Below are 26583 nucleotides of genomic sequence, written 5' to 3'. Positions count from 1 at the left end.
GCTCTGCTGGGGAGCGGAGCCGTGGCTGGGGCGCAGCTGCCCCACCAGGAGCTGCCCTTCCTGGGGGGGAGTGGGCGGCAGGCTCGTGGGGCCCGGGGGCACTGGGGGAGCCGTGAGGGTGGGGCTGTGAGGCGCCTGCCAGCAGCAGGAGGTCCGGTGGGACCCTCACTCGGCTAGGCCCAGGTTAGCCAGGGGTAGTGGGTCTGGGGGCTCTGGTGGTGGGAGTGTGAGCCAGGTTGGGGCTCAGGCCACTGGGAAGCGTCAGGGCCCCAAAGGAAGGGGTCAGAACCCCTTGGGACCTGAGGATAGTGTGGGGGTCAGAGGTCAGTCTCGGTCCTTTGTTGCTGGGCTCTGGGGGGCCAGGCCCACGGAAACGGGGTTAAACCTGCATGTGGGCGGGCGGGCGGGCTTGGGGCTGGGGTGGGCTGGACCACGGAGAACGGGGAGAGCCCTTTCTCTGATCCCGGGGCGTTTACTTACTGTTTTCATTTAAAATTTAAAATTTTTAGATTGCACTGTTAAATGTCCTGGCAGAAACACCCGGACCTCTCTGGGTCGCGGCCTGAGCCCTGTGCTGCCCCGTCCAGGTGCCCAAAGGCCCCCGCTGGGGCCGTGCTGGGGGGACCCTAGTCGAAGGTGGTGGGCGCTGCACCTGCAGTGCCGGGGCTCCGTCCCCCCAAGCCGTCCTCGGCGGCGTGGAACCTCACGGCCAGCCCCGCCGTCCCGTCACTGGAGCGTGGCTTTCATTCGCCGCAACTTGTCCTGAATCTTCCGAGAGTGCTTCTCGCTGGTGACCTGGTGGCAGGTGGCCCTGCTGTCCGAGGCCAGGAGGGACACGTCGGCCCCGCTGAACCGCGCGATCCTCTGCCTGAGGCAGGACTGCAGCTTGGGGTCGGGGGCGAAGGTGTAGGGGTTCTCCTGGAAGGCGTGCACCTGGCTGGCCACCTTGGCGATGTTCCTGCGTCGGGCGGAGAAGTCAGCGTGAGCCCGCGGCGCGGCAGCTCCCGGTGCCCCCGCTGGTGGGAGCCCCGGCTCGTCAGAGGGCGAGCTCCGGGCTGTCTCTCTGCACCAGGCTGGGCCTCGCTCCTCGCTCCTCGCCCAGGCCTGTTGTCCGTCCGTCCACCCGTCCGTCCGTCCGTCCACCCGCCCACCTTGCATTTCACAGACAGTCACTGGGAATCTGCGTCGCCCCGACTGGTGCTAAGGATCCCAACGTGAACAGCACCCCCAGTCGGCGGCTGGGGACTCGGAGGGGTGGGTGCTGTGGACGGGGGTGTGCAGGGGGCGTCCGGCCGGTGCGTCTCCCCGGCTCGGGGTCGGGGGTCGGGGAAGGTGGGACGGCAGCTGGAGCCGCCGCCCTGAGAGAGTGTCACCCCCGGGAAGTGGCAGCACTGGGAACCGCGGCTCGTCCCCAGGGAGCCGCGAGGGAGCAGTGAGCGGCAACCCCAGTGTGTCACCGAGAAAACGGGGCGGGGGGGGGGGCTCCAGGAAACACTCCCGCCCTCAGTCTGGAGGCAGCGGCGGCGAGTCCCGATGAAGGACCGCGTCCCCGGAGCGAGAGGACGGACGGCCAGGTGCCGGCGTGCACGCGAGGCCCGGCCCCGGGGACTGGCCTCGGCCCTCGCTCTGCTCTGCGGCGCTGCTGCCGGGGGTCGGGGGACCTCACACGCTGAGTGTGCACTGCGGGGTCTCCCAAACGCCACCCTAAGGCCGGCAACTGCGGGGGAGGGGATTTCAGGGCGCGGGTTGGAACCTCTGGTCGCAGGCCCTGGGCCCTGAGGTCGCGGGGCTGGGCTGAGTCTGAGCACCCCCGGCTGCCCGCCTGTGTGGGTGGGGAGAGGACGGGTGCGCTGCTGCAGGTCGTGGGGTGAGGGCCCCCAGGAGCGGCGAGGGACGGGGGCCCAGGGCTCCGAGGACAGGCAGGGCAGGGGGTGCAGCTGGTGAGGCCCCTGTCGCTGCAGAACGGAGCAGTGTCCTGTCCGGCTGCGCCACAGTGGTGGTTTTCTACGACCAGCCCCTGCGCTGTGCCCGCAGCGAGCTCGAGGGAGGGGGACCGAGGGGGACAGTGGGGACAAGGCGGGGGGATGGGATGCCCGGGGGTCAGGGAGGACAGGCTCAGGCCAGCTGAGGTGAGGCTCCCGGTGGGTGAGCCTGGACCTCCCGGCAGGAAGGTCACGCGACCTGGGGGCAGCACTTGGAGACCGGGGGTGCCCGAAGTGTGGGACCCGCTGGCCCTGTTTGTGGAGGAGGAGGCGGCTGCAGGTCATGGGAGCAGGTCAAGGGGTGGGGAGGGGGGTGAGGGTTGAGTGAGGGTCCGAGGACCAGGCCTCAGAGGAGTCGGAGGGATGGGGGGAGGCCCTCACCTGCGCCCGCTGCACCCGAGGGCCCTCACCTGAGCTTGCTCCACCTGTGGGCCCCGTTGGTCATGGTGAAGCCCCCAGTCTCCAGCTGCTGGATGTGCATGGCCAGGAGGCGGGCCGAGGGCAGGGTGGGCTGGGCCCGGAAGCGCCGCCCTTCCATCAGACACAGGCTGTCGCTCTTCAGGAACACCTGGTGGCCCAGCCAGCGGCGTGGGTGGGGGAGACGGGCCGGAGGTCAGCCCTGGACACCCAGCCAGGGCTGGCGCGGCGCGGCCTGCTCGGCACCCGTGTTCCCGCAGAGTGGCGCCACAGCCCGCGGACTTCCAGCCCGTCCAGGCACACCTTGGATTATTGGGTTGGGGGTCGAAGTCCAGGTGTCCGAGGGGCACCTTCATGCCTCTCCGCAAGCTGCTCGCCTCCCACTGCTCAAACGGCAAATGCCTCCCCCCACCCACCCTCCCATGGGGTCCCGACAAGACCATGACCGGGGCTGGCCAGCGGCGGGTGGGGCCCTAGGCTGGGGGGGCTGCCCTGCAGCCTCGTGTGGGGGAGATGCCCCATTGCTGCAAATGCCGCTGCCTCCCGCAGGGCCCCACGGGGCTGTCTCTCCCGGCTGCAGGCGGCAAGGAGGCCGGCCGGCCAGCTCAGGTCCTTGGGGCACCTGCTCCCTGTGCCACTGGCCTGGCAGGTGGCTCCCGGGGCCCCTGAGCTCCTGGCGGCATTTGCCCGGGCCAGGCGGCTCTGCACAGGGCGCTGAGGAGGCCCCGTGCTCCGTCGGGCCCCACCCCCGGCGACGCAGGTCGAGTCATTACAGGGGGGAGCCGGGGGGCACAGCTGCCCCAAGCGCACATAGAGCAGGGTACCTCCACGGCTTTCAGCTCCTCCATGATCTCCGCTATCTTTGCGGGTAAGATCCTCCAGGCCTGGAAGGGGAGCACAGGTGAGCCAGGCCCCATGGGCGAGGCCAGCGCCCCCCCCCCCCCCACCCCCGGGACTCACCGGGGACTGCCGCACAGTGAGGTGCTCCAGGCCGTCCAGGATCTGCATGGCGGTCGCGAAGTTCCTCTGCTCGTAGCACAGCTTCGCCACCAGCAGGAACTTGGACAGCAGGTTCACCTGCAACTACACAGGGGGCGGCACGCTCAGTGGCTGCGGTTACGGCCACGGCGTGACCCCGGGTCAGAGAGGTGGGAGGGGAGCGGGCAGGGGTGGCGTTACTGGAGGACAGAGAGGCCAGTGCCCGGTGAGCATGAAGACGGACGACAGAGCTGACCTCAGGCCCCTCGGGAGCTGTGGCTCCCCGGACGACCTGGGCGAGGGGAGGGGACACACGGGGCGGAATGCTCGGGAGACCCGGCCCCCGCGGCCACGAACGGGAGCTTCCCGTGTTGGCCACCGGTCAGTGTCCGCCGCAGGCTGTGTCTCAGTGCCTGGCCCAGGGCTGTCCCCTGCGGCCCCCCTGCCTCCTGTAGTTCGTTGGCCACTGGGGTCAAGGTCACGGGCTTGGCTGGAAGACCCCTGGGCAGGCCCAAAGAGAGGTCTGAGGCTGCTGGGTTTCACAGCGGACCTGAGAGGCTGAGGTCACAGACCCATGGACGGCGCTTGGCTTTCACAGTTCCAGAGACGTCTAGAAGGTTCTGCAGAAACCGTCGGGCCCCTCGTGCAGCGCTGCGTCTCCCTGCGCACCGTCCCCATGGCCAAGGCCCTTCTTCAGGAGGACACGGCACCTGTAGGTACCGACCGGACTCCCTTGCATTAGGCTCGACCCTCGTCTGCCAGGATTTTGAGGCACAGAGGTCGGAGGTCACATGGATGGTCCCTGGAGGTCATTCACCATCATGACCTCCCAGCTGCCTGGCTCGAGCACCTCCTCCGGCTGGCCGGACTCAGACGCCTGCAGGCGGGGCGGGGCTGCACCGGGCGGGTGGGCCGGGCTGGCCCCTTCCCCTCGGCGTTCCAAAGCTGCAGCTTATCTCACGAGATAAGAGCCCTGTTTGGCTTTCACACCCGCCAGTTCCCCTCTGGAGATAACCACACACTTCTCTCCAAGGTGAGGAACTGGACACTGCTCCTTCTTCTTGACCGAGCCCGCATCGCCCCAGGCTGTCCTCTGAGGTGGGGGGACGCACTGTCCCCGAGGGCTTCCCCGGCCGCCCCAGGGCGTCCTGCGGCTCAGAGCTTCAACGCCGCCGCGCCCTGTGACTCCGGCTCTCAGAGGTGAAGTCTGCACTCCTCTGAGGTGGCGGCAGGTCCCGAGGAAGGACAGGCGCTGTGGCTGAAGGCCGTCTGTCTGGTTTTGTCAGAAACGCATCCCTGCCCAGATGCCGCGGGCTCTCCCTGCGTCGTGGTGAGTGCCGCTCGCCAGAACCTTCCGCCGACAGGGACGCGGGAGCCCACTCCCGCTGCGCCCACGCTGCGGGCCGGGTGTGAGTCTGGGCTGCGGCACCACCGACCGGGCGGGCCAGAACCCGCCTGGGGGGCATCCGTGGACTCGGGACTGGAGTCCCCCCTCTGCCTTCTCGGGGGCCCGGGTTCAGGAGAGCTCCCGGGAGGCCGAGGTCCGTGGCGGGACTGCCCTGGTTCACGTCCCCGCGGGGGTCCCGGGCGAGGACCCTGGTTGGGGGTGGTGCAGCCCGCGTCACGGTGTTTGTGTCGTCCTGGGTCGGGCCGGGCCGGCGAGCCAGGCTCCCGCTCCCTCGACCTGGCGGAAGGGAGGGCGGGCCCATCCGTCCACGCCTAGATCCCTGAGCTCGACAATCTTCTCCAAGGGGAAAAGACACAGAAAACTGCCGTCACGAGTGGGACTTGGGGGTGCCCCGCGGGCCTCCAGGAGAGGGGCCGGGCATCGAGAGGAAAAGGACCTGCAGAGGCTGTTAATCCCAGGAGCCGAGGTTTTCTTGGCTCCGCCACCTGACGGGGAGGCGGTGGCCTCTGGGGCAGCTGCCGGGGCCCCGACGCAGGTGACTGTCCCTCTTGGCCCACCTTGTGCCCTGCCTGATGCAGGCGGGTCAGTTGAGGCGGAGATACTTTGGTCCAGCTGAGCCCCAGGGACCAGAGGTGGCCGGGCTGGCCCCCGGGAGTCGGCGGTTGACCTTGACTGGACCACTGACCTGAGTTTGTTTTATTTAACCCCCCGGCTGAGGGCACGTGAGGTGCTGCCTGCAAGGACCTGGCAGCGACCCAGGCGGTCCCCACCCTCGGAGAGTTCAGGTTCCTGCGACAGTTGGGAGTCCCAGCTCACAGCCGGGAGGGGGCTGAGGCAGGGGTGTGGAGAGAGGGCTGGGGGGACCTCCTCTCAGTGTGTGTGTGTGTGAGAGACGGACTGCGTGTGGACTGTGCGTGTGGGACTGCGCACGTGCGTGTGTGAGACGTGTGTGGTGGGGCGACCCGTGTGCAGTTCCGTGGACCCGAGCTCGCAGCTGCGGAGGCGCCCACCTTGGCCGTGTGGCTGGTGACGATCTCGGCGGCCACCCAGGTGCTGACGTCGTCGGCGCTCCGCAGGAGCTGCAGCAGGTACTTGTCCTGCGTGTAATCCGGCAGGAAGAGGCTGCAGGTCTTGGCCGACAGAGACTCGGAGGAGCTGGCTCTGCAAGGACGCGGGCGGGCGTCACTGGGAACTGGCGCGCGGCCCGGAGGGTCCGGCTCCGGGGCAGCCCCTGAGCCCAGCACCGCCCTTCAGCCCAGAGTGTCCGTGAGACGCAGCGGGGAAGCCCCCCAGCTCCTCCCGAGGGGCCAGCCCCTCCCCCGGGTGGACCCCTGCAGGCGGCCGCTCACTTCGGGATGGCCACGCTCCTGTCCGTGACGCCCAGGGCGCGTGAGTTTAGGAAGTGGACGGGATGGCACCTTTGAAACAGGTCCTGGGGAGACAAGGACCCAGGTAGATGGTCAGGTCCCGTTCCCAGGAACCTGTGCTCGAGGCCGGGGGACGGGAGTGCCCCGTGCACACTGGTGCTCCCCTTCCCTGTGCTGCTGGGTGGAGCCAGGGGCTCACAGTCTGCCCCGCTGTGACCCCGCTGGGTGGCTGCCACTGCAGCCACCTGTCGAGTGACAAGGATGGGGGGGGTGCCGGGAGGGGGATGCTTAGAGGCTGGGCCCAGGGTGGGAGCAAAGGGGCCCGGGATGCTGGAGCAGCTCTGGGAGGGGAGGTGGTCCCCGTGGCGTCCGAAGGGCACCCTCCGGTGCCTGGGAGGTGACGTGTCCGGGACGAAGTAGGGTGGGCGGTGGGCCCTGTGGGCCCAGAGCCAAGGCCCCGCCTCCCGTTTGGGCGGTGGCGCTCCCGGCCCGTGCCGCTGGCCACCGGGCTCAGCGTGTGTCCGTGTGTCCTTCCAGCAAACGTCTGTGGGCCCCTGCCCTCCCCCCCCCCCAACGGCCAGCCCCTTGCCTGCTGCAGCAGCGTGAGCTGGGTGAAGAGCTGGTGGGTGCTGTACTCGGTCAGGAAGTACGGCCCCTTCTCGCTGGCCTTGGCGTGGGGGCCACCGAGGTCCTCCAGGAAGCAGGGCTTGGGCAGGGCGGACGCGATGGTGTACTGGCGCTGCTTGTGGTGCGGCAGCGGCAGCGGCAGCGCCAGCCCGTTGCCCCGGGGCAGCCTCCAGGGGAAGCTCTGCAGAGGGAGGGGCGGGGGGAGAGGCCCGGGCCCAGGGCCCCTCAGCCCAGCGCAGCCAGAGCCAGGCAGCAAGTCCGTCCCGCTGCAGCCGTGTGGGCGCAAGGACACCTGGCCTGGCCCTTCCAGCGGGGTTCCCCCAGACAGAGCCACCGAGCTTTGGGGCTCCCCAGTGCTGCGGGACGGCTCCCTCAGCCACCTGCCTGGGTCTCGGCCCCAGTGCCAGGAAGGAATGGCTGCCGTAGGTCCGGCCCTCTGCTGTCCTTGCCTGGGTGGGGGGACAGGAAGTGCCACCCTACAGGGCTGGCCTCAGGGCTGGCAGCACGTCACATGTGTGCACCGGTGCCTGTACGTGAGCCTACATGCCTGTGCACGCGTGTACCCGCCCAGTCAAATGTGTAGGTGTCTGCACACATGTGATCATCCTTATTCACACATGTGCCCGGGCCTGCATATGTGTGCAGGGCACGCTGCTCCCGTGCCTGCACCCGCACATGCATGTGTGTGCCTGGGTGCACGTCTGTGTGTGCCCGCGCACGCCCACTGGCCCTCAGGGTCTGGAGCAGCACCGTCCCGGGAGGCCCTCCCCGGGGAGAGGCCCCCACCTTGCGGGCGACGCCGTCCTCTGAGAGCCTCTTACAGAGGGCGTTGAGGGGCCTGGCGTCCTCCTCCGCCTCCTTGGGGTCCTCCAGGTCTGGGCCGCGCGGGCCGCCCTCAGCCCGCCGGTCAGTGCCCACCTCCAGGAGGCCCAGCAGGTGCTCCGCGGAGCCGTCCAGGGGCAGGATCTGGACAGGACCGGGCGGTCATGGCTGCGCCCTGGGTGGGGCGGCCACCCCCCCCCCCCCCAGTGCTGCCCTGGGGCCACCTTGGAGGAGACGAAGTCGGCGAGCCTGGCCAGCAGCCCGGTGTTGCGGGTGAAGTCCACCGAGTAGCAGTCTTCCACCCAGGCCTGCAGCAGGCACAGGCTGCGCCTGTAGATCTTGGTGAAGGTCGAGCTGGGGTCCTGGTGGGCCCTGGGGGCAGACGGCCAGGCTGGGGGGTGCGCGTGAGGTCTGGAGGCAGCTCCGCCTTCACGGGGGCCCTCAGCGCTTGCCCCGCCCCCGGGGGCAGGAGGGAGGCAGAGCTACCGCACCGCAGGGGCCCTGGGCTCCACCGCGGGGCAGGACGGGACCGTCCGGGGCGCGCGGACACCGGGCGTACCTGCACAGGGTGCTGCTGATGCGGTCGAGGAGGAAGTGCAGGAAGTCCTGGGGCGTGCAGAAGTAGCGGAAGGTGTACAGGAACTGCTGCACGTAGCCCTCCAGGAAGGCGTCGCTGCGCAGAGGGCCCGTCAGCCGCGGCGCCCAGCCCCACCCCCACCCGCGCTCCCCACGGCCCTGCCGGTGGTCCTCGTGGGAGTGGGGGCGTGAGAGTGCTGCGTGTGGACGTGTGAGTTCTGCACGTGGAGTGTGGAGTCCCTTGTGGGAAGTAGAAATGTGTGTGAGCTCCGTGTGAGCCTGAGTTTCATGTGGGAGTGTGAATGTGGGAGTTGTGTGTGAACATGTGAGTTCCGCGTGAGTGTGAACGTGAGTTCTGCGTGGGAGCATCAAGTGTGAGTTCCGCATGGGCGTGTGGGTTGTGTGTGTGAATGTGAGTTCTGCGTGGATGTGTGTGAGTTCCATGAGTGTGAACGTGAGTTCTGCATGGATGCATGCATGCGTGTGAGTTCCGCGTGAGTGTGAACGTGAGTTCTGTGTGGATGTGTGTGTTCTGCATGAGTGTGAATGTGAGTTCCACATGGGCGCGTGAACATGTGTGTTCCGTGTGAGTGTGAGTTCTGCGTGGATGCGTGTGAATTCCATGTGAGTATGAATGTGAGTTCTGCGTGGATGCGTGCATGCATGTGTTTCTTGTGCGTGTGAACGTGAGTTCTGTGGACACGTGTGAGTTCTGTGTGGGAGCATGAAGTGTGAGTTCCACATGGGCGTGTGAACATGTGTGTTCCGTGTGAGTGTGAGTTCTGCCTGGACGCGTGAACACGTGTGAGTTCCACGTGGGGGGCACGTCGCTCTTCACGGCCCCGAGAGTCTCCGAGAGCCCGTGGCCACGCACAGCTGTGCTCGCAGCACGACTGCCTGCCCCTCCCCTCCTCGGGGCCTGTTTCTCTTCCTGTCTCCCTTTCCCTTTCGGAGGCCTAGGGGTGACCGGGGCGCCCCCGCGCTCCGCCCCCCGCCCCCGCCCCCGGCGCGGTGTGCACCTGGAGTAGAGGTAGGCCATGAGCCCCAGCGGCGTGCCCGCCTGCAGGACGCGGGCCTTGCGCTGGCGGCCGCCGCGCGGGTGCTTGCTGACGTTGTAGAAGATGAGGGAGGAGGACTCGTCCAGGGGGCTGAAGTCGGGCGCGCCGCAGTGGGCCGCGGCCACGTTCACGAGCAGGGGCAGGGCGCCGGGCTCCAGGCCCCACTGCTCTGCGTACAGGACCTGCGGGCCGCGGGACGGGCGCTTCTGGCGGACCTGCTGCCGCCCGGGGGTGGGGGGGAGGGTGCGGGACACGCCCCTGCCGCCCGCCCCGGCCCCGCCCCTGGGCGGGGGCACAGCGTGCGGCCCCGCAGAAGTTGGGGGAGGGGAGGGGGTCGGTGGCAGGATGGATCCCCAAGGTTGCGGCCGTGGGAAACCCGCGGGGGCCGGGTTTGGGAAGGCAGGGCGACTCGCCTGCAGGTACTTCTTGACCAGTCCGAGGAACTGCACCTTGGACTTCATTTCTTCCAGCTGCCCCTTCAGTTTGGAGAGCATTGTCTTCACCTCGGAGCCTGGGGGCGGGGCACCGTCAGCAACCCGAGGCCCTGGGCCCGCGGGTCCCCCTGGGCCGCCCTGAGCTCTCGGCCCTACCTTTACTCCGCTTCTCCTTCTGTAAGAGCTTCTGGTAGAACTTGAGGGTCTTCCGGTAGGTTCTCTGCTCCATCATGAGCTGCTGCTCCAGCTCCTGGAGAGGACAGAACCGGTGGGCAGGGCCGGCCGCGCGGCCGCAGCTCCCCTTGGACGCCCCTCTCTCTGCGGCCCCGGAATTCCCAGGTCGGTGGGACCCCACGAACGGAAGCGCGGAGACCACGCCGCGGGCAGGCACGTGTCGCTCTCGGCGAAGCCAGCGAGGGCGCTCCTGCAGCGAGACCCGTGTGTGGAACGGGGGTCGGAGCCCCGCTGGGACCCCGGAGATGCGGAGCCGCCGCACTCGGTGACGAGGGGCCATTTTCTGGAACCGGCCTTCGTGCAGAAGTGGGTTCCACTGACCCAGGAGGGCGCCGGAGGAGGGGGCTGCTGGGGGGCTGCCGCCCTCTGTTAACTGTGCCCCCCCAGACGAGCGCGAGGGTGGGGTCAGCGTCCAGTGCTCGGAACTGTCCCTGCCTCCGGGCATCCGGTCCTGTGCCTCGTGCACCCCGCCCCCCCCAGAGAGTTCTGCAGACATCACATCCATAGTGAGGAGGTTGGGCCTGCTGGGACCGTGCCTCCTTGAGGCCTCCCTGGCCCTGGGGTCGGCCGCAGGGCAGGGGGTCACCTGGCAAGTGGCAGCGTCCTCACCCAGGCAGATGCTGTCCAGCCAGGCCCCCCACAGACCCCACGTCACGGGCAGGCCCACGGAGGCCCCACCCCACACTTGGGACCCCTGCTTCCCGGCAAACCCACCCTCGTGGAATGAGGTCCCCTCTTCCCGGTCCTGCCAGGCTGGCCGAGCGGTCCCTCAAACGGCCCAGCTGAGCACTGTAGCCTCCAGAGGGCACGGCCTCCTCAGGGGCAAGCTGGGCGTCTTCGGAGACCCTGCTTTCCACACGAGGCTTGAACACACCCAGCGTGCGGCCCTGTGGCCCGTGCCATCACCCAGAGAGCGGGGGGCGGAGCGGGGGCTGCCGTCACACTCCCCGCGGCACGTCGGCCCGGCTTCTTCCTGGGGAGCTTTCACCTTCGGGAAGTGGGTGCCGTCCTCCCAGGAGGAGCCACGGGCTTGTCTGGCGGGGCATCCCCTACCGTGGACACAGCCCGGGCGCCCCTCGCACAGAGGAGGGGCAGGGCACCGAATGTCAGAAGTGCCCAGAGTCCAGACACGGCCCCTCCCCTCAAGCGGGGACCCCAGCCTGCCTCCCCCACCTGACAGCTGGCGACCCAGGGCGGCTGCACCCAGGGTTTCGCGTGCCAGGCCCGGGCACCGACAGGGTGGCCACTGGCCACGGGCGGGGTCTCGTGTTGAACAGAAGAAAAGGTCAGTGCCTCCGCTGTGGGGCCACCTGTGGGCTGGGTAGGCCTGGAACCTTCCATCGGAAAAGTCCTGTCTGGGGGCGCGGGCCGAGACACAGCGGTCAGTGCCAGTGGCCCGAGGAGCTGTGTTCACCATGGGACTCGTCCTCCCGCTGTCAGCACGTCGGGTTCGAGCGCGGCCTGGGGGTCCCGTAGCCCCTCCCCGCACGCTTGGCTCCAGTGGTTCCAGCCTCCTGAGGACGGTGGTGGCGACCCCAACCCGAGGGCAGGGCGGCGGGAGCCGTGCGTTCCAGGGCGAGCCTCCTTCCTGGGCGGCTCGGGAGGTCACTCTGTGCAAGTCCGTGTCCAGCCCACCACCCCCTGGTGCTGTGTCCAGGCCCTGAGGGAGGGTCTGCAGACGTGTTCTCAGCGTCCCAGGACCCGCAGTGTGCAAAGGCAGGTGTGAGGTCTGTCGGCAGCACTTGGCCTGTCGCTGAACCGCAGGCCGAGCCCTGAGAAGGGCTGTTCTCTCGGGTGTTAGAGACAAGCCCACGTGGGTTAAACCCACACGGCACCTGGGATGGCAGAGGAAGACCCGAGAGCCGGCGGCCGCCCGGCGGCAGAAGCACGGAAACCCTGACCGCAGAGACGCCGTCCGCCAGGGCCCCAGTGTGACGCCCCTGCGTCCAGGCCTTTCCCGGCCTGGCCCGACCAGGACTTTTTATTGGAAGTCAGAGGGCACCCCTTTTTAGAGAAGTGCGCGCGGAAGGTCTGAGGCATAGTTGGCGCACTGCTGCCGCTGGCGTCGCGGGGACCGGGAGGCGGCTGGGAGTCGGGGGGCGGGGAAACCGGGCGGAAGGAGGTCGGCCGAACCAGGAGGAGGGGGCAGAGGAGAGAGGGACTGGCCGAGGTCGGGCCCACGCCCCTGGGGACTGGGAGCAGCACAGCCCGGCAGCCGGCACAGGAGGCCAGGCGTCCGGACCACTGCTGGGCACAAGGGGGCCTGGCCCGCGGCCGCGGCAGCTGCGCCGTCAGCTCGCGCTGGGTGGACAGCACACGCGTGCCCTCGGTGGCCCCCCCCAGCACCCAGGCCTGTTTCACATGTGTTTGGTGACAAATGTGACGTGTGTCCACTCATGGTTTTATGCCCTTCGTGTTTCTCCGGGGCCCCTGCTGGGAAGCCTGCAGAGCAGGCTCTCGAGGAGAAACGTGAGGCCGTGGCCCCAGGCCGGGGTCTCCCCCAGCCCACCCACGAGGTGGGGGCCCAGGACACTTACCTGCCTGCACTCAGGCTCCAGGAGAGACGCCTTCCCAGGGGAGCAGGAAAGAGGGGAGAATGAGGTCACTGCAGGTCGTCTGCCCCCAAGTCCCTCACCTCCTGTCCCGTCCCCACGGGGACCTCCCGCAGAGTGGCGGTGGGGCCCAGGGCAGCCCCCCAGGGTGGCGTTTCAGAGACCGGAGGCCAGGGGTCCCGGCCATAGGTTCACGCCCAGTGAAACCGGACACTGGCCCAGCCGAGTCTTTGACCTGAGCCGGCCTCAGTCCAGGTTCAAGAACAACCCGAGTGACCGTCGGGTGCCGGGCTCACCGGTGGGCGTGTCTCCCTGCGAGGGGGCTGCCACCCGAGGAGGAGGACAAGGGCCCCATCGGCCTGGACCCGGCACCCGGCAGGGACCCCACAGGCACCACCCTGCTCGCCTGCCCATCCCTGTCCCTACGGGCGTGACTGCCCCCAGTGAGGGTGGCCTGTGACACAGTGGGGCGCCCCTGTCCCCCACTCTTGGCCCCAGGTCAGCGGGGCTCCGCCTCCTGCGACTGCTGAGGTCCATGTGCCAGCGCTGGGGGGACGCTGGCCACCGCGCTGGGAGCTGCGGGGAAACCCCGGGGCGACCCGGAGGTCCGTCTCCGTACTCGGACTCCACCGGCAGCCCGCCTGCCAGCCTGATTCCCATCCCCCCGTGTTGTCCCTCCACTCACTCAGTTTAAAAAAATAATTTTTTTCAAGTTTTTGTACGGGGATGAAATATGTGGAACATGACAGTTACCGCTTTAACCGTTTGCCATCACGCAGTCCAGTGGCGTGAGGCACACGTGATACTGGGCGGCCGCTGCCCCCCGAACTCCCTTGCCCCCCTGAGAATGACACTCGGCCCCCCCCACTCTCTCCCTGTGCCCCCCGCCCCCCACGCCGGCACCACGTCCACTTCCGTCTCCGTGGCTCTGCCTCCCCAGGGGCCTCGTGGGAGTGGGCGCACCCAGCCCGAGTCCTTCCGTGTCAGCTCGGCCCCCCCGGCCCACGCCCTCCCGGCCCCTCCGGGGGCAGCAGGGGGCAGGGTGTCCTTCCGCTTCGTCTGAAGGCTATTCCACTGTGGGTGGGGGGGCCACACCCTGCTCCTCTGTGCATCCCTCCGGGTGACACCCAGGCCGCTTCCGCCTCCGGGCGACGGTGGCCGGCGCTGCTGTGAGCACGTGTGCCCGTCCCTGGGGCCCGTCCTGGGGGCTCCACCCAGAGGTGGCCTCGCCGTCTTCCGCGGCCGCTGCCGTGGTCTGCCTTCCCACCCACGGCTCGCGGGACCCTCCGCGTCCTCACCGACACTGACCGTCTTCCTCTTCTTTTCTTGAAACATGTCCTATTGATTATGCTGTTACAGTTGTCCCATCTCCCCCTTTGTCCCCCTCCGCCCTGCACACCCCCTCCCACCTGCGTTCCCGCCCTTAGTTCGTGTCCACAGGTCGTACATATTAGTTCTTTGGCTTCTACATTTCCCGTACTAGTCTTACCCTCCCCCTGTCTGTTTTCTACCTGCCATTCATGCTACTTATTCTCTGTACCTTTGCCCCCTCTCTCCCCACCCCTTCCCCACTGGTAACCCTCCATGTGATCTCCTTTTGTGTGGTTCTGTTCCTGTTCTAGTTGTTTGCTTAGTTTGTTTTTGTTTTACATTCGGTTGTAAATAGCTGTGAGTTTGTCGTCATTTTACTGTTCACAGTTTTGATCTTTCTTTTAGATAAGTCCCTTTAACGTTTCATAAAATAAGGGCTGGGTGATGATGAACTCCTCTAACTTGACCTTATCTGGGAAGGACTTTATCTGCCCTTCCATTCTAAGTGATAGCTTTGCTGGATAGAGTAACCTTTGATGTAGGTCCTTGCCTTTCATGACTTGGAATACTTCTTTCTAGCCCCTTCTTGCCTGCAAGGTCTCTTTTGAGAAATCAGCTGATAGTCTTATGGGAACTCCTTTGTAGGTAACTGTCCCCTTATCTCTTGCTGCTTCTAGAATTCTCTCCTTCATTTTTACCTTGGCTGATGTAATTATGATGTGCCTTGGTGTGTTCCTCCTTGGGTCCAACTTCTTTGGTACTCTCTGGACTTCCTGGACTTCCTGGAAGTCTTTCCTTTGCCAGATTGGGGAAGTTCTCCTTCATTATTTTTTCAAATAAGTTTTCAATTTCATTCTCTTCTTCTCCTTCTGGCACCACGATTTGGATGTTGGAACGTTTAAAGTTGTCCTGGAGGTTCCTAAGGCTCTCATTTTTTAAAATTCTTATTTCTTCATTCTGTTTTGGTTGAATATTTCTTTCTTCCTTCTGGTCCAAACCATAGATTTGAGTCCCAGTTTCCTTCCCATCACTGTTGGTTCCCTGTGCATTTTCCTTTGTTTCACTTAGCATGGCCTGCATTTTTTCATCTAATTTGTGATTATATTTAACCAATTCTGTGAGCATCCTGATGACCGGTGTTTCGAACTGTGCATCTGATAGGTTGGCTGTCTCTTCGTCACTAAGTTGAACTTTTTCTGGAGCTTTGATCTGTTCTTTCATTTGGGCCATTTTTTTTTTGTTTTGTTGCACCTGTTATGTAGTAAGGGGTGGAGCCTTAGGTGTTCACCAGGGTGGGGCAACCCAAATTGCTGCGTTGTGGTGCTGTGTGTGGGGGAGGGGTCCGAGAGGGAACAGTGCCACTTGCTCTGCTCTCTGCCAGTTTTCAGTCACTTCCCCCGCTACCCACAAGCAAAGTGGGTCCTTCTGGTGCTGGTTCCCGTGTGGGTGGGCTTGTGTGCGTTCTAGGACCCTGTGGGTCTCTCCAACAAACTCTCCTGGGAGGCTGGGAGTTTCCCCCGCTGCCTCAACCCTCACAGGTGTTTTCAGCCAGAGCTTTGAGGCTTTATTTCCCCGCACTGAACCCTGAGCTGCGCGGTCTGTCCCGCTCCCCAGTTGTTCCTCCGGGTTCATCCACACGCGAATGTGGGGCTGACCAGTTCGCAATCCACCGCCTCGCTGGGTCCGCCGGCCACAGCCTTGCTGCGGGTCCTGTGCGCACGGCTGCCCGCCCCTCCTGCTGGTCTGGGTGAGTGTTTCTTCTTCACTCCTTGGTTGTCAGACTTCCACACAGTTCGATTTCCTGGCAGTTCTGGTTGTTTTTTCATCTTTAAATTTGCTGTTGCCCTTCTTTTGGTTGTGCGAGGAGGCGCAGCGTGTCTGCCTACGCCTCAGAGGGGGTATGAAGCGTATCTCGTGGTGCTGATTTGCTTTTCCCTGACCATGGACGACGCCGACCACGTTTTCACGTGCTCTCCGGCCGTTTTACGTTCTCCTTGGAGAGCGTCTGCGGAAGCCCCGTCCTCGGGTGTGTGGCCGCGCGCAGGCTGTCCGGCCGCTGACCTCGGGGTGGACCCCGCGTCCGGCTCGGACCCCATTCACGACCTGTGGGCGCTTCCGCCCGCCTGCCCCTGGACGCCCGGGCGCTGGCGTGTCGGCGGTTCCGTGCTCGCTCTCACTGTGGCCGCCTGTGTGTCTGCGGTCGCACACGGGGGCAGCGCCAGCCCGGTGTGGGGGGCTCCCCCACCCCATTTTCTTCCGGGAGTTTAAAGTTCGGCCCCCCAGCCCCCACCCCAGTGCAGGTGTCTGAGGTTTTGGTCGGTTTCTGAGTGCGGCAGCGGCGGGTGGGCGGCTTCGTTCTTTTGCGTGGGGGCGTCCACCGTTTGCGGCTGTACCTGCTGGGGGCACTGTCCCCCCGCACTGGTGGTCTCGGCCCCCGTCTGACCGCAGTCGTGCGGGCTCGTCCCCGGGCTCCCTGTTGTGTCCCCCGGCCGTGTCTGCCCCGGGCCGGGGCCGCGCTGGCCTGGTTAAGGCGGCGCCACGGTGAGCCCTGAGGTCAGGAGCCGGTGCTTCCCAGCTCGGTGCTTCCCCACAGCCGCCTGGGTCACTCGGGGTTCTCTGAGGCGCACGTGAGTTCTGGGAGGGGTTTTTGCCTTTTTAAAAAAATAGATTTTATGTGTGCATTTATTTTTTAGAGAAAGGGAGGAGGAAGAAAGAGGAAGAAAAACATTGACTTGTGGTTGCCTCCTGGGGACCTGGCCCGCAACACAGGCATGTGCCGTGGCTGGGAATCGAACTGTCCACTCGTTAGTTCCTGGGCTGGCGCTCAGTCCACTGAGCCACACCAGCCAGGGCTCATCTTTCCGTGAAAACGTTACTGGGTGTCCGTCCTGTTTCATCTCGACTGTGTATCCGTGTGGACGTCCGCACACCTGCTCCGTCCTCTGGGTCCCACGCCAATGCTGTGTCCCTTGTGTCCCTCTGGCCGTGACCACCGGGGGCTCCTCGGTGGCCCCTGTGACCTCTCGCCCATCACTGCGTTCTTCACGCGCCGGCTCATCTTGTGTTTCCCCCACAGCAGGCCCAGACCGCCGCTCCACAGGGAGCCTGGTCCCTTCGACCGGAGAGGGCTGTGGGCCGACCGGGCCAGGACCTGTGGCTGTGGGGCCAGGCGCACTGCTTGGCCCCTACCTCCTTTCGCCACCCCTTCGCGGCAAACCCCTGCTGTCCGTGAGCTCTCGCGATCCTCCAGCGCCAGGACGGCCCCGCTGGGGGAGGGTCCGACCCACCTCGGGCACCAGGCCTGCTCGCCTGGGCTGTCGTGAGCGGCAGCTGTCCCCGGTGCCCACTCCGCCCCTTACCCTCCCGAGCCTCGGCTACCCGGTGGTGGGAGGACGCAGGGTGCTGGCCCTGCTGGCCACCACTGCTCAGAGCTGGCTGCTTTCCACTCCTGGGAAAGGCCACCGCTGGATGGGACATGCAGCAGCTCCGAGCGGGCCTCGCTGGGCGCCTGCGGAGGGAGGGCAGGAGGCGGAGGGAAGCAGACTGTGTCTGGGCTGGGGGCCGCCCTCCCCGGGCTGAGCTCCAGGCTCTGGCACAGTTGCATCAGCTTCCTCGTGGCCTCGGCAGCTCTGTTGGCCCCGCCCTGGGCGCCAGGCAGGAAGGCCAGGCTGCCTTCCTCCCCAGGGCCCCACGGGAGGTCCTGGCCCTCCCCGGCGCACGCTGTCTGGCCCGGTGGTCAGGGTGCCCGAGGACGCAGCCTGGAGCCCTGTCCCCAGGACAGCGTGTGCCAGGATGGCGCAGGGGCGGGGTCCCTGTCTGGCTGGGACTGAGTGGTAGGTAACTCGATGTCCAGCCGGCGGTGGGAGGTGGACAGGAGAGACACCGGGGACGCTCGGACGGTGCCGAGGGCCGTGGGACGCACGCCTGTGGCTCGTGGCTCGGAGGCCAGACTGCTGACGGGCCCCCTCCCGTCCGGCACCCGGGGACCACAGACGCCGGGCCAGGCGGACTCGGGCCCGGGCCGAACTGACCGCCACCGCAGGTGCTCCTCAAGGGCGTGTGGCCCAGGGCGGGAGCCCGGAGGGCCGCCCAGGCCGAGGGAGCCACACCTGCCAGAGCCAGGGCCACGGCCCGGATGGGACCGAGCTCTCCGGGGCGGGATGGCTTCCTGCCAGCTGTCCCCTGTGTGTCCCCTGTGTGCAGTGTGTCCCCACACACTCCACCGGCAAGAACAGAAGGGCCATCCCCTCCCCCAGAGGGTGGAGGGCACGTGCTGACCAGCACGGGGAGGGTGCCTTGGCCGGCGCGGGGGTCCCTGGGCAAGTGGGTGCTGGAAGTGGGGGACCCAGGGAGGACCCCGGCCCCCTGTGAGACCAGAGCCCTGCTTGGACGGGGGCCTCCCGCCCCTGCTGTGGCCAGAGGCCCAGCACTTACCTGGCCCGAGGGGTCGGGGGCCCCGCCGGCCTCCCGCGCCCCCAGCCCCCGCACGTAGCTGTGGATGTCGGCCCCGAAGCAGCCGGCCTCGTAGAAGGCGCTGCTCCAGCCGGGGCTGCAGCTCTGGAAGGCGGCCGGGCCTGGGTTCGGGGCCGGGCCGCCCTTCTTAGGCCGGGCCGGCCGCACCACTGCCTCCAAGTCCGAGGCCTCTCCAGCCAGCTCTGGGCCCCCCGCCTGCTGCCGGTCCTCCGTGGCCTCGGGCAGCTGCTCCCTCCTCTGGGGCCGGAACCCCACCTCCAAGTTGCCCCGGGACAGCTCCTCTGAATCCACGTCGGACAGCGAGGGGGGCAGGCCTGGGGCTCTGCTGCCGTGAGCGGCCGGCGTGTCCTTCCCTGGACAGAGGGCAGAGAGTGGGGGCAGCAGCTGCGGGTCATGCGGGGGCCTGCAGTGACCTGTCCACAGAGGCTGCATGCACCCTGCTGGGGACGCGAGGCCCTTTGGGACAGCCAGGCGGCCCCACCTCTGCTCTAGGGGGCCCTCGGGGTCTGGGGTGGGGTCCCAAAAACCCAGCTGTCCCGGGGCAAGGGGTAAATGTGACCATGGAGGTTTGAGGGAACCCTGGCCTGCGTGCAGACAGATGGACACAATAAAGTCTGTCTGTCTGTCTGTCTGTGGAGGGAAGGTCAGAGCAGGTGAAGGGGGGTGAGGGCCCCAAGGCCACCAGGGTGCCCGGCCCCTCACAGTGCTGGTGCCCGGGGAGGAGGACAGGAGAGCCACATGGAGGGGGCCTGGAGGAGTCTGCCGTGAACAGGCCCCAGGCCCTGCCCTTACCTGCTCCACGCAGCAAGGGCCTCTTGCTGGCAGGGGAACCGCTGCTGGGTGAGCTGGCCCGGCCGCTGCCGTCGGGCTGTGACCCCGCCTCCTCCGGAGCACTGCCACCAGAGTGGGGGACATTTAGGCTCTGGGGCAGTCCCCATGCCCCCCAGCTCCCCTCCACTTCGCCCTCTGAGGGAAACCCCTCGAACCAGAGACCCCGCCCCACACAGCGACCGAGTGCGGTGAGCCCTGGGGGCCATGCTCGCCCAGGTAACAGGGCTCCATGGTGGGCAGCCCCGCCCACGCCCGCATGTCCAGGGCCAGCCTGACCGACCCTCGTGGGCGCCCCCCTCCCAGAGCACACAGAGTGGCACAGGCTCCTTGTGCGTCCTTGTTGGGTCCCTGGACGCCTGTCCCAGGGCTGGGACAGCGTGGGGTCTGCCACCCTCAGTGGGTCTCACGGGCGGGTGCACCTCACTGTGAGTGCCTGTGACCCTGGGAGGCGGGGCTGTGATGGCTGCTGTGCGGCCTCTGCGTGTCCTGTGGCCTGCTGTGTGGTCGCCCGGCAGGCAGGGCTGTCGGGGGCACAGGGCTGCCCTGGGGTCCGGGTGTTGGGCTGCTCCAGGCTGCTCCCCTGCAGCCCAGGGCGGGGGGCCGGGCCCTGTGCCCTGGAGCACTGGGGAGCAGTCTGTGAAGGGGGGTGGAGCATGGGCAGACACAGTTCTCTGCGGGGACCTCCCTCTGGGGGTCCTGGTCTTCTGCCTCCTCTGGCCAGTCCCTGAGCAGGGAGATGCCCCTCCTGGCCCCTGGTGGTCCCGGAGGCCTGCTTTTCCGCCCCAAAGGAGCAGGTGCTGACATGGAAAACTGGGGGCAGGTGGGCTCAGGCCACGAGAGGGGCCCTTGGTGGGCGGCTCCTGTTGGGGGCCTGGAGCTGAGACCGGGGCAGGGAGAGAGCGTGGCCCCTGCACCTGGGGGTCTGCCTTGGGGGCCCGGCAGGGGCACTCACCTCGCGGGGGGCGACGTCCTGCCGTTCACCACGCGGAAAAGGTTCTGCAGCAGCTTCTCCCCCCAGTAGAGGTCACAGAACTTCTCGGCGATGGCCCCACAGAAGGTGGCGTAGGTGAGGTCTTTCAAGGCGTAAATGTATTCCCCTGGTGGTGTGAGGGGAGAGGGGCAAGTTACAACGTGGGTGAGCTGTGGCGGGGGGTTCCCCACTTCCCTCAGGAGCGAGACTGATCTCGGGCCAGGGCGGGCGGGCGGGCGGCTGGGCTCTGCCACCCTCTTTGCTGCCAGACGACCCCTGGGGGCCCCGGCTCTGCCCCTACTGCAGGGGAGTGGGGCCCCCCTAACCCCTCACGCCGCCCCGCCCCCGCGCACGGCGCCCCACGGCCCCGCACCCATGATCAGCGCCTCCAGCCCGTGGTCCAGGTAGCCGTCGAAGGCGAACTCCTCGCGGATGAGGCGCGTGGCCTCCTGCAGCGACGGGCAGGCCGGGCTCCGGGGGGCTGGCGAGGCGTCCACGCCGGGCGGACACGGCTTGCGGTCTGCCGGCCGGGGTCTCTCGGGGTGGCCGACTGTGGCACCCCTGGGGCTGTCGGGACTCGCCTCGGCCGGGGGGGGGCTGAGGGGAGCTGACGGGGGGCTCCGGGGCTCCCGGCCGGGGCCCTTGGGGGCCTTGCTCCTGGGCGGCTTGGCCGGGTGGTGCGGGCCCTGGGGGCCTGCGGGGGTCCCTGGGGCGGGGGGCCTGAGGCCGCCAGAGGCATCTCCAGAGGGGGCCGGCTCCTGTGCCTTCAGGGGCGGGGCTGGGGCAGGAGACCGGGGTGACTCGGACGCGGCGGGAGCTGGGGGGCAGGGGCCGCCCTGGGCTGCCCCTCCCGGCACCAGCTCTCTGGGGGGTCCAGGCGCCAGCCGGTCAGGCGTCTCCGGGCTGTCGGCCGTGGCCTGGCCCTCAGGAGCCTTCTTCCCGTCCACGTCCCCGTCCAGCATGCCGTTCCTCTCCTCCGGCTCCTCCGCCGTCCCCACGGCCCCGGCAGGGGGGTCCCTGTGAGCCGAGAAAGGGCTCAGGGGGGGCTCTCGGAGGCAGCCGGCTCCCGGCCACACCTGCCACTCACCTGGTCACACCTGCTCCTGCTGCGAGGACCGTGGGCTTGACGTGCACGACTGCGGAGGAGAAAGCGGGGGGCAGCTGTGAGGCCCCCACGGAGCGGGGGGGGGGGTCGAGCAGGCACGGGCCCCTGCATGGCCACCAGCCTGGAGTCGCTGCCGACCTCCGTGAGGCCTGGGACAAACTTGGGGTGCATGTGGGCGGGGGTGCCAGGCCGAGGTGGTTCCTCTGGCCACTGGAGGGTGCTGTGACCCTGTCCACACCCCCCAAACGTGCCAGCCCCCCGGGGAAAGACGACTTCGCAGAGGGAGGCCCAGCCCGGGCAGCAGGCACTGGGAGGGGGTGGGGGCGATGGAAACCCCCACAAACGGGATGGGGCAGGTGCCACGGGGACAGGACACGGCTCTGGGGAGGGGACGCGGGGTGGGGCCAGCACTGGGGGGTCAGCGATAAGGCCGTGCGAGGGTGACGGTCGGAACCGCCACCTGGTGGCTGGCGACCTGGGAGAGGACTGGGGGCGGGCGTTCAGAAGAGACTGGGGCAGAGGGGGGACCAGGCTGGTGGGGGGTCGCACGGGGTGCAGGGGCGGCACCTCACTCTGGTGGGCGGCAGGGCCGTCGTGGGGCAGGGTGGGCCGGACCCGGGCGGGGGGACCCACCTGAGCCGGGCCTGGGGTCGGGCTCCGTGCCGGGGGTCAGCTCGAGCGCCGAGAATGCCTTCTGGAGACTGATGGTCTCTTCCTCCTGGTGGACCTGCAGCGGTGGCGGACACAGCCCAGTGGCCGTGACGCCACGGCCCCAGGACGCTCGGTGCGCCCCGCGCTCCAGCGACGGCCGACTCTCAGAGCCGGCCCGCCTCTCTCTGGGGCAGGAGCCTCGGCGGCACGCACGTCCCGACCCAGCCGGGTGTCCTGAGGCTCCGGGGCCCGGGGCCGTGTGCCGTCCGAGGCCCTGGGGGCGCGGCGTGCCCGTCTGCTGCCCGAGGGACCCGGGTGTGCCCCGCCCCGCCTGGGTCAGAGGACCAGGGGCGGCCACTCACGACGGCGGGGAGGGTGTCGCGTCAGAGCCCCCTCCCCACACTCCACCATCGACGGGGGAGACGAGACCCTCACCTCTCGGGGCCCCAGGGCTGGCTCAGGTGCTCCCACCTGAGCCTGGGAAGTGGCCCCGTACCTTGCAGGTAGACGCCCTCAGGTGGGCTAAAATCTCCCTGCTGTCCATGCCTCGCTGGAGGAGGTAGCTGCCACAGGTCTGGAAGCAAGGACACAGGCCCCACGTCCGACACGCGGAGACGCGGGCGGCTCGGCCACCAGCCCCGCGTCCCGCCGGACTGGACGGAGCCTCAGCGCAGGCCGTGGGGCCCCTGGCGCTCCTCTACGGGAAGACCGGGGCGGCCAGGCCGGCGGCCCGTGAGGAGCGTGGGCGCCCGCACGCCGAGTGCTCCCCTCCCGGCACGCCCTCGGTGGGGACGAAAACTGGACGGAGGTGGCCACCGCCTCTCCCCACCCCGCCCCGCCGGCAGCCACCGGCATGCAGGGGCGGCCGCCAGGGGCCCAGGGCTGAGACAGAGGCCGGAGGATGCAGGACCTTCCCGGCCGCCCCCCGAGAAACTGCGAGGAGGGTGAGGTCTCGGGACCATGGCCAGCGGGGGCAGCAGCTGCCAGCCCGCACACGCCCAGACGCACCCCGACACCTTGGCCCAGAGCAGAGCGGTTCCCCGCCCACTACAGGGAAGGGAGCGGACCCATGGACCCAGGGGACCCCGAGTCCGTACGCCCAGGGCAAGGCGGAGGCCCTCGTGGACAGACAGAGGCAGACGGGGCCCCCGGGGCCCCCGGGCACTGAGCGGGTGTCCGTCCCTCGCCCTGAGCCTCTGCAGGAGGAAGCGTGTCCCCTCTCGGTGCGGCCACGTGCCCCGCGAGCCCCAACACGCTCGTTTCCGGGGGGCAGACAGGCCCCCCCCCCCCCAGGCTGCAGCCCCAGACCATCCCCTCCCCCCGACTGCACAGAGCGGCTCCTTCTGAAGGTCCCGCGGCCCCAGGTCAGGCAAACAGCGGTGGGCTTCCCCTGCTCTCGTCACTTGGGAGGAGGGCCCCTCGCCCCTGGCCTGCACAGGCGAGGAGGCAGATGACCGGGGGGGGGGCATGTGGGGGATGGACTCGGCCCCCCCGCCCCAGCAGGGCCCAAGGGCAGGGTCCAGGCCGGCCTGCTGCTGTGGGGACAGCTCTGGGGGGGTGGGCCCACCACAAATAAAACCCTTGCCCTCCCTGCCCAGCACCTGCCGTTCCTGGAAGCCAGGTCCAGCTCTCCTTCCCTGTGGACGCCCCCCCAGGCCACCAGGCCTGGCCACTACCTTGCTGGCCTCGGCCACTGACGGCCGCTCCTGGGCGCTACGCCTGGCCATCTCCAGCAGAAGGGCCTTGAGCCTGCGTGGCAGGACCAGCTTGTGGTCTTGGGGGACGCCGAACTTGGCTGCCGTCCACAGCACCGCGGCCACACAGTACACCGAGGCCTGCGGAGGGGAGAGGCCGGCCATGCTCAGCAGACGGGCCCCGGTCCCGACAGCTGCCCCCGCTGGGACCCCACAGGCGCCTCCTCGGAGCCCGGAGCCCCCCCGCCCCCAGGTGCGTGTTTAACGCGTGTGCACACACGAGGGCCCACAGGCCCCAAACACTCAGGGGCGAGCCGGCAACTCGGCGTCTGAGGCCACGCGTCCCCTGAACCAGGCTGTGCTGCTGAGGGGCCAGGCCCAGTGGTCTGGGCAGTGTCCACAGGGAAGGGGCTCTCAACGGAAAACACGGGCACACGAGAGTTTGTTCTGAATGCACTGATGTGTGTGGCATGCGGTGTGTTCGCAAGGATACACGCACACCCGTGTTCAGTGCAGCATCACCCACGGTGGCAGATGGGGGGGTGCGGGGGGGGGCCTCAATGCAGGGCTGGACACAGAGGACGCAGTGCAGGCGCACCCTTACGGGACACCGCTCGGCTGTGAGGAGGGGCGGGTACTGCCCTCTGCCGCCACGTGGGTGGGCCCTGAGGGTTTCGTACTACGTGAAGTTAAGTCGGCAGAAAAAGCCTAGAACCGTGTTGAGTCCACTCACTTGCGGGGCATGAGAGGGAAACCCAGACACACACAGAGGACAGTGTGGTGGTGACCGGAGGGGGGGCGGGCGGGCGGGTGGGGGCAGGAAGGTGGAGCCACATGGTGACGGAGTGGGGAGGTCTGACTGTGGGTGGGGGCGCTGACCGCGGCACTAGACGGTGCGGCACAGGCCCGTGCGCCCGAAACCCTCGAGCTCTGCTTCACCCACACCGCCCGGCACGGGCAAACAGGAAGGGTGTGGAGCAGGGTTTAAAACCAACGAAAGGCACTGCTCTCTCTTTTTTAAGTTCCACGGAGTGATCGATCCCCCCCGAGTCCCAGTGGGTCTCTATCCAGCTCTGGGTGCACATCCCGCAGGTGTTTCTGTCCGTCCCCACGAGGAAGACGATGGTGAGGCAGGCGCCTGAGTGGCAGCTCCGGACCGGGGCAGCTGGTGAACTGGAACAGGTCTCAGGCTGAGTGACCTGGGCTCCCCCGTGGGTTTGAGCGTGTCGACGACCTCGGGCACTGCGTCCGTCCTGGCGTGCACAACACCGTCGGTCAGGCCCTGAGAGGAGCGGCCCGGGCGCCCGGATACAGGGCCGCCGCCTCCCGCGGCTCAGCTCGGTGCACAGGGAAACGGAGCGACTCGCCGAGTGTTTATTTATTAGCCTCTGGGGACCCGCGCCCCGTGCAGAGACCAATGTGGTCGCACACGCGCGGCTGCGAGGAACCCCCCGTCTTCCCCACCCGCCCCCACGGTCAGGCCTTGGCAATGCCCCACAGCACCGCAGCCGGGGCGCCGCCACCGTCACCGACACGGCCCAGAGGCAGGACGTTCCTCCCGCCCCATCCCCACCTCGGTCCCCGGCCGCCGCTCCCCGGTGGCCGTTTCCGGGCTGCTGTCGGTTCCTGCAGGACACCACGTGTCACACTGCACAGCGTGCCGCTTCGGGGACCGGCCCCTCTCTGCGCCGTCCGGGCTGCCACGCCCCCTCCGCTGCTCCTGCCGCCGACCACTCACTCACAGACGGTTTCCGGGCCGGGGCCGTCCCAGATGGCGCTGCCGGGGGCGTTCACGGGCAGGACGCTGTGCGAACGCTTCTCCAGCACAGGGGCCGGGGAGCGGATTTCTGGCTTGGGTGGTCGTGGCCCGCGTGGCTTTGTGAGAGACCACCCACTGTGTTCAGCGAGGGGGGGCAGCAGAAGGCTTGTTCCCGGCAGCGGGGAGCGGGAGGGTCTGGCGTCCGGCGCCGCGAGCGTCTGGGTTTCAGTCGTGCTGACGGCGGGGCCGTGACCCCTCCCCGTGGCGGCAGGCGCAGTGGGCGTCTCCGCCGGCTGGTCTGCTGCGTGGCTGCTTCCTGGGCACGGCGTCTGGGCACAGCTCTTGCTCCCTCTCAGCTGGGTCGTTTCTTTCCTTATCGTTGACTGCTAAGGGTCCTCGGCAGGGCTGGGACAGGAGCGCTTCGTCACAGGGGGGCTTGCGAACCCTTCTCCCCGTCTGGGGCTGGTCGTCGTGGCGTCCGACAGCCTCTCCGGCCGCCACAGTGCCTGCAAAGGCCGACGTTGCTTCTCCTCCCGGGGACAGTGCTCCGGCGCCGCGGCGACACGCTCACCGCCCGGATTTCCTCCTGCGTCATCCCGTAGGAGTTCTGCGGTTTTGCATTTTCCACGTGGGACTGTGACCAGTTTTGAACTGGTCTTTGTGGAAGTGTCAGGTCTGGGCAAACACTGTTGTTTCTGCGCGTGGACGCCCAGCGGTCCCAGCGTCACTCGTCTCAGAGTCGGGTTCTGTCCACCGGGTTGTCGTTGCTCCTTGTCCGAGACCGCAGGTGACTGTTCCCAGGACTGATTTCCGGACTCCGGTTCGCTCCACAGACCCATCTGTCCGCTCTGGGACCACGCCGTCCGGTCACTGCGGCTTCACGGCGAGTCTCGGGGCCGGGCGGCCTCCGTCCTCCGACCCTCCCTTCTCCCTCGACCCTGCGTCGGCCGTTCTGGGTCCGTCAACTCTTCCCCACACAAACCTCGGAATCAGCCCGTCGGCAGCACCCACGGGGGCCTGCAGGGGTGTCGGTGAGACGGCACGGAGCCCGCAGACCGAGTCGGGGAGCCTGCCCTCTCGACCGCGGTGGGTCCTCCTGTCCGTGAGCAGGGAACGCGTCTCCGTTTGCTCAGATCTTTGCTGTTTCTTTTTAAATCAGAATTTTGCAGTTTTCCTCACACAGACCTTGTAGGTGTTCTGTTAGGTTTCCACGTAGTGATTTTGGGGGCGTTAGTGCAAATGGGACTGTGTTTTAACTTCAGGTTCCGCTGCTGGTTGCGGGTGTGGGGAGGTGGCTGACTCTTGCACACTTACCGAGTGCCGTGGGACTCCGC

The 26583-nt window shown here is 67.7% G+C and overlaps 1 protein-coding gene across 1 annotated transcript in view; it reads right to left on the bottom strand.

The window, feature by feature from the left end:
• Window positions 1-470: 470 nt before the first annotated feature.
• KNDC1 (kinase non-catalytic C-lobe domain containing 1) overlaps window positions 471-26583 on the bottom strand; it is a 42310-nt gene continuing 16197 nt past the window's right edge. Inside the window, exons 10-31 of the mRNA XM_045854238.1 lie at window positions 23473-23631; window positions 22293-22370; window positions 21779-21872; window positions 21128-21176; window positions 20414-21057; window positions 20023-20167; window positions 19032-19132; window positions 18201-18592; window positions 12441-12470; window positions 9826-9919; window positions 9649-9746; window positions 9197-9417; window positions 8161-8274; window positions 7826-7973; window positions 7566-7745; window positions 6742-6960; window positions 6135-6217; window positions 5796-5946; window positions 3360-3482; window positions 3224-3283; window positions 2393-2550; window positions 471-958 (exon numbers count right to left, since the gene is read on the bottom strand). Of these exons, the coding sequence (XP_045710194.1) occupies window positions 727-958; window positions 2393-2550; window positions 3224-3283; window positions 3360-3482; window positions 5796-5946; window positions 6135-6217; window positions 6742-6960; window positions 7566-7745; window positions 7826-7973; window positions 8161-8274; window positions 9197-9417; window positions 9649-9746; window positions 9826-9919; window positions 12441-12470; window positions 18201-18592; window positions 19032-19132; window positions 20023-20167; window positions 20414-21057; window positions 21128-21176; window positions 21779-21872; window positions 22293-22370; window positions 23473-23631 (3573 nt within the window). The 3' untranslated portion in view covers window positions 471-726. The remainder of the gene's footprint in view (window positions 959-2392; window positions 2551-3223; window positions 3284-3359; window positions 3483-5795; window positions 5947-6134; window positions 6218-6741; window positions 6961-7565; window positions 7746-7825; window positions 7974-8160; window positions 8275-9196; window positions 9418-9648; window positions 9747-9825; window positions 9920-12440; window positions 12471-18200; window positions 18593-19031; window positions 19133-20022; window positions 20168-20413; window positions 21058-21127; window positions 21177-21778; window positions 21873-22292; window positions 22371-23472; window positions 23632-26583) is intronic.

This window comes from Phyllostomus hastatus, unplaced genomic scaffold, assembly GCF_019186645.2.
Source record: "Phyllostomus hastatus isolate PE091 unplaced genomic scaffold, TTU_PhHast_1.1 phas_scaffold_1066, whole genome shotgun sequence".
NCBI lineage: Eukaryota > Metazoa > Chordata > Mammalia > Chiroptera > Phyllostomidae > Phyllostomus > Phyllostomus hastatus.
This window is presented reverse-complemented; position numbering and strand designations above follow the sequence as displayed.